The sequence below is a fragment of the Arachis ipaensis genome, chromosome B01 (assembly GCF_000816755.2).
Source record: "Arachis ipaensis cultivar K30076 chromosome B01, Araip1.1, whole genome shotgun sequence".
In the NCBI taxonomy this organism is placed as follows: Eukaryota; Viridiplantae; Streptophyta; class Magnoliopsida; order Fabales; family Fabaceae; genus Arachis; species Arachis ipaensis.
Window position 1 is genome coordinate 128,108,511 of NC_029785.2, and position 1,684 is coordinate 128,110,194.

Consider the following 1,684-nt stretch of genomic DNA (forward strand, 5'->3'; position numbering starts at 1 on the left):
GGAAAGATTTTTAAATTTAAACCTTTTTTGTCATACTATCAATTGAAGCATGTTTACAATAATTTGTGCTGCCTTACATGATTTAGTACCCTTGTTTGTCCACCCCTACTTTATGAATACTTGAAATTTGAAAAGGCTTCTGGGGAGTGGACGAAACTTTTGTCGGAATGACCTGAAATGACTCATCATGATGGAGTGTGCTTCAAATGCCAGCATTACATTCATACTTGATAAACTTGTCATTGGTCTTTCTGTTTACATTAAGATACAAGGAGCAATTGCAAGCTGTTTTTTGGAAGCAGCGAATGGGATCTTTGAATTCTAAGTCAATGGCGGATCTTTCAGGTGTTGATATACCAATTGCTGTACTTGGAGCTGAGATTGACAAAATGTCTCCTCCAGAGCTTCTAAAACAATTTGAAGAAGTGCTTGCTGCTAAACCTGGGGTGAGATGATACTTTCATTTCTTTTGTGGTGTATTTTCCATCATTTTCAGATTACCTTTATGACTTATTGCTAGTGGCACTTTTTTGTGTATTTTTCAGTTTCAAAATTTTATGTTCTTTCTTCTCCTTTATTTATCTTTTTGGGGCTTCGGACTGGTGAGAACAAGTGGGAAATGATGCATCTATCCCTAATTAGTTTTTGTTCAAATTTCAGTTTTATACCCCTCTTCTGTTTTCTCCCTGTTGTCTGAAACAATCATTGTCACTATCTTGTCCTTTTGAATGTTGAAAACATATGATCTACACAACAGAACGCGCTAAGGAAAGTTTCTGTGATAAGAATGCTCTGTGATAAGAATTGGCATTCGATTCTCAATATTTATAACTTAGGATCTCTCCATGCAATATAATTGAGAAAGTAATTGTTTTTCTTGGTCTTTGAATTTGCTGGTACACAAGAATGAATCTCCTCTCTATATGCAGCAAATCTTTGTTTTATTTGTGTACATGTGTTTTTTAACTTATTTTCAATGTTTTTTAACTTATTTTTAATGTGTATTTTTTATTTCAACATTTATTATATATAGGTGACTAATTTGGTAGCTGATATTTTGTGTATATGTGTATGTTTTGGTTCTGTCTCCTCTTGCAGGTTGCGAGTTATGTGAAAGTGTTTCCCAAAGTATCACATGGTTGGAGTGTGAGGTACAACACCGAAGATGCAGTGACCGTGAAGGCTGCAGAGGAAGCCCATCAGGATTTGCTTGTCTGGTTTGATAAACATCTCAAGTGAGAAAATAATTAAATCTCACATCATTCTGTGAAGAAACTTATAAATGGATTTACAATGCTGCTCCTCATTTCTCATAGCACTAGTTTAATATAAAAAATAAATGCTTAGTATTATAGTGTATTGTGGAACATGCATCATCATGTTGCTACATTTATGTACCTATATTTTAGCTTTCATGAATTATCTTAACTGTGTTAGGGATAAGACAGAGTCGGAGCGGAAGCAAGCCAAATAATTTACATGGAGAGTGACGGAATCAATATGCCAATAAAATAGGTTAAGGAAGAGAGATAGAGTAACACCAATATTTTAACGTAAAAAAATCTTTAAAATGAACGAAGTAAAAAACCACAGGCCAACACTCTGAAAAATATCCATTATATTAAAGATAATTATAATATAGCGTACCACAATAAGACATTCTTATACTACAATTAGTAGTATC

The 1,684-nt window shown here is 33.7% G+C and overlaps 1 protein-coding gene across 1 annotated transcript in view; it reads left to right on the top strand.

Annotated features, from left to right (window-relative positions):
* The window catches only part of LOC107637764 (endo-1,3;1,4-beta-D-glucanase), a 3,008-nt gene extending 1,524 nt beyond the window's left edge, over window positions 1-1,484 (top strand). Inside the window, exons 6-7 of the mRNA XM_016341100.2 lie at window positions 346-446; window positions 1,099-1,484. Coding sequence (XP_016196586.1) covers window positions 346-446; window positions 1,099-1,239 — 242 coding nt within the window. The 3' untranslated portion in view covers window positions 1,240-1,484. The remainder of the gene's footprint in view (window positions 1-345; window positions 447-1,098) is intronic.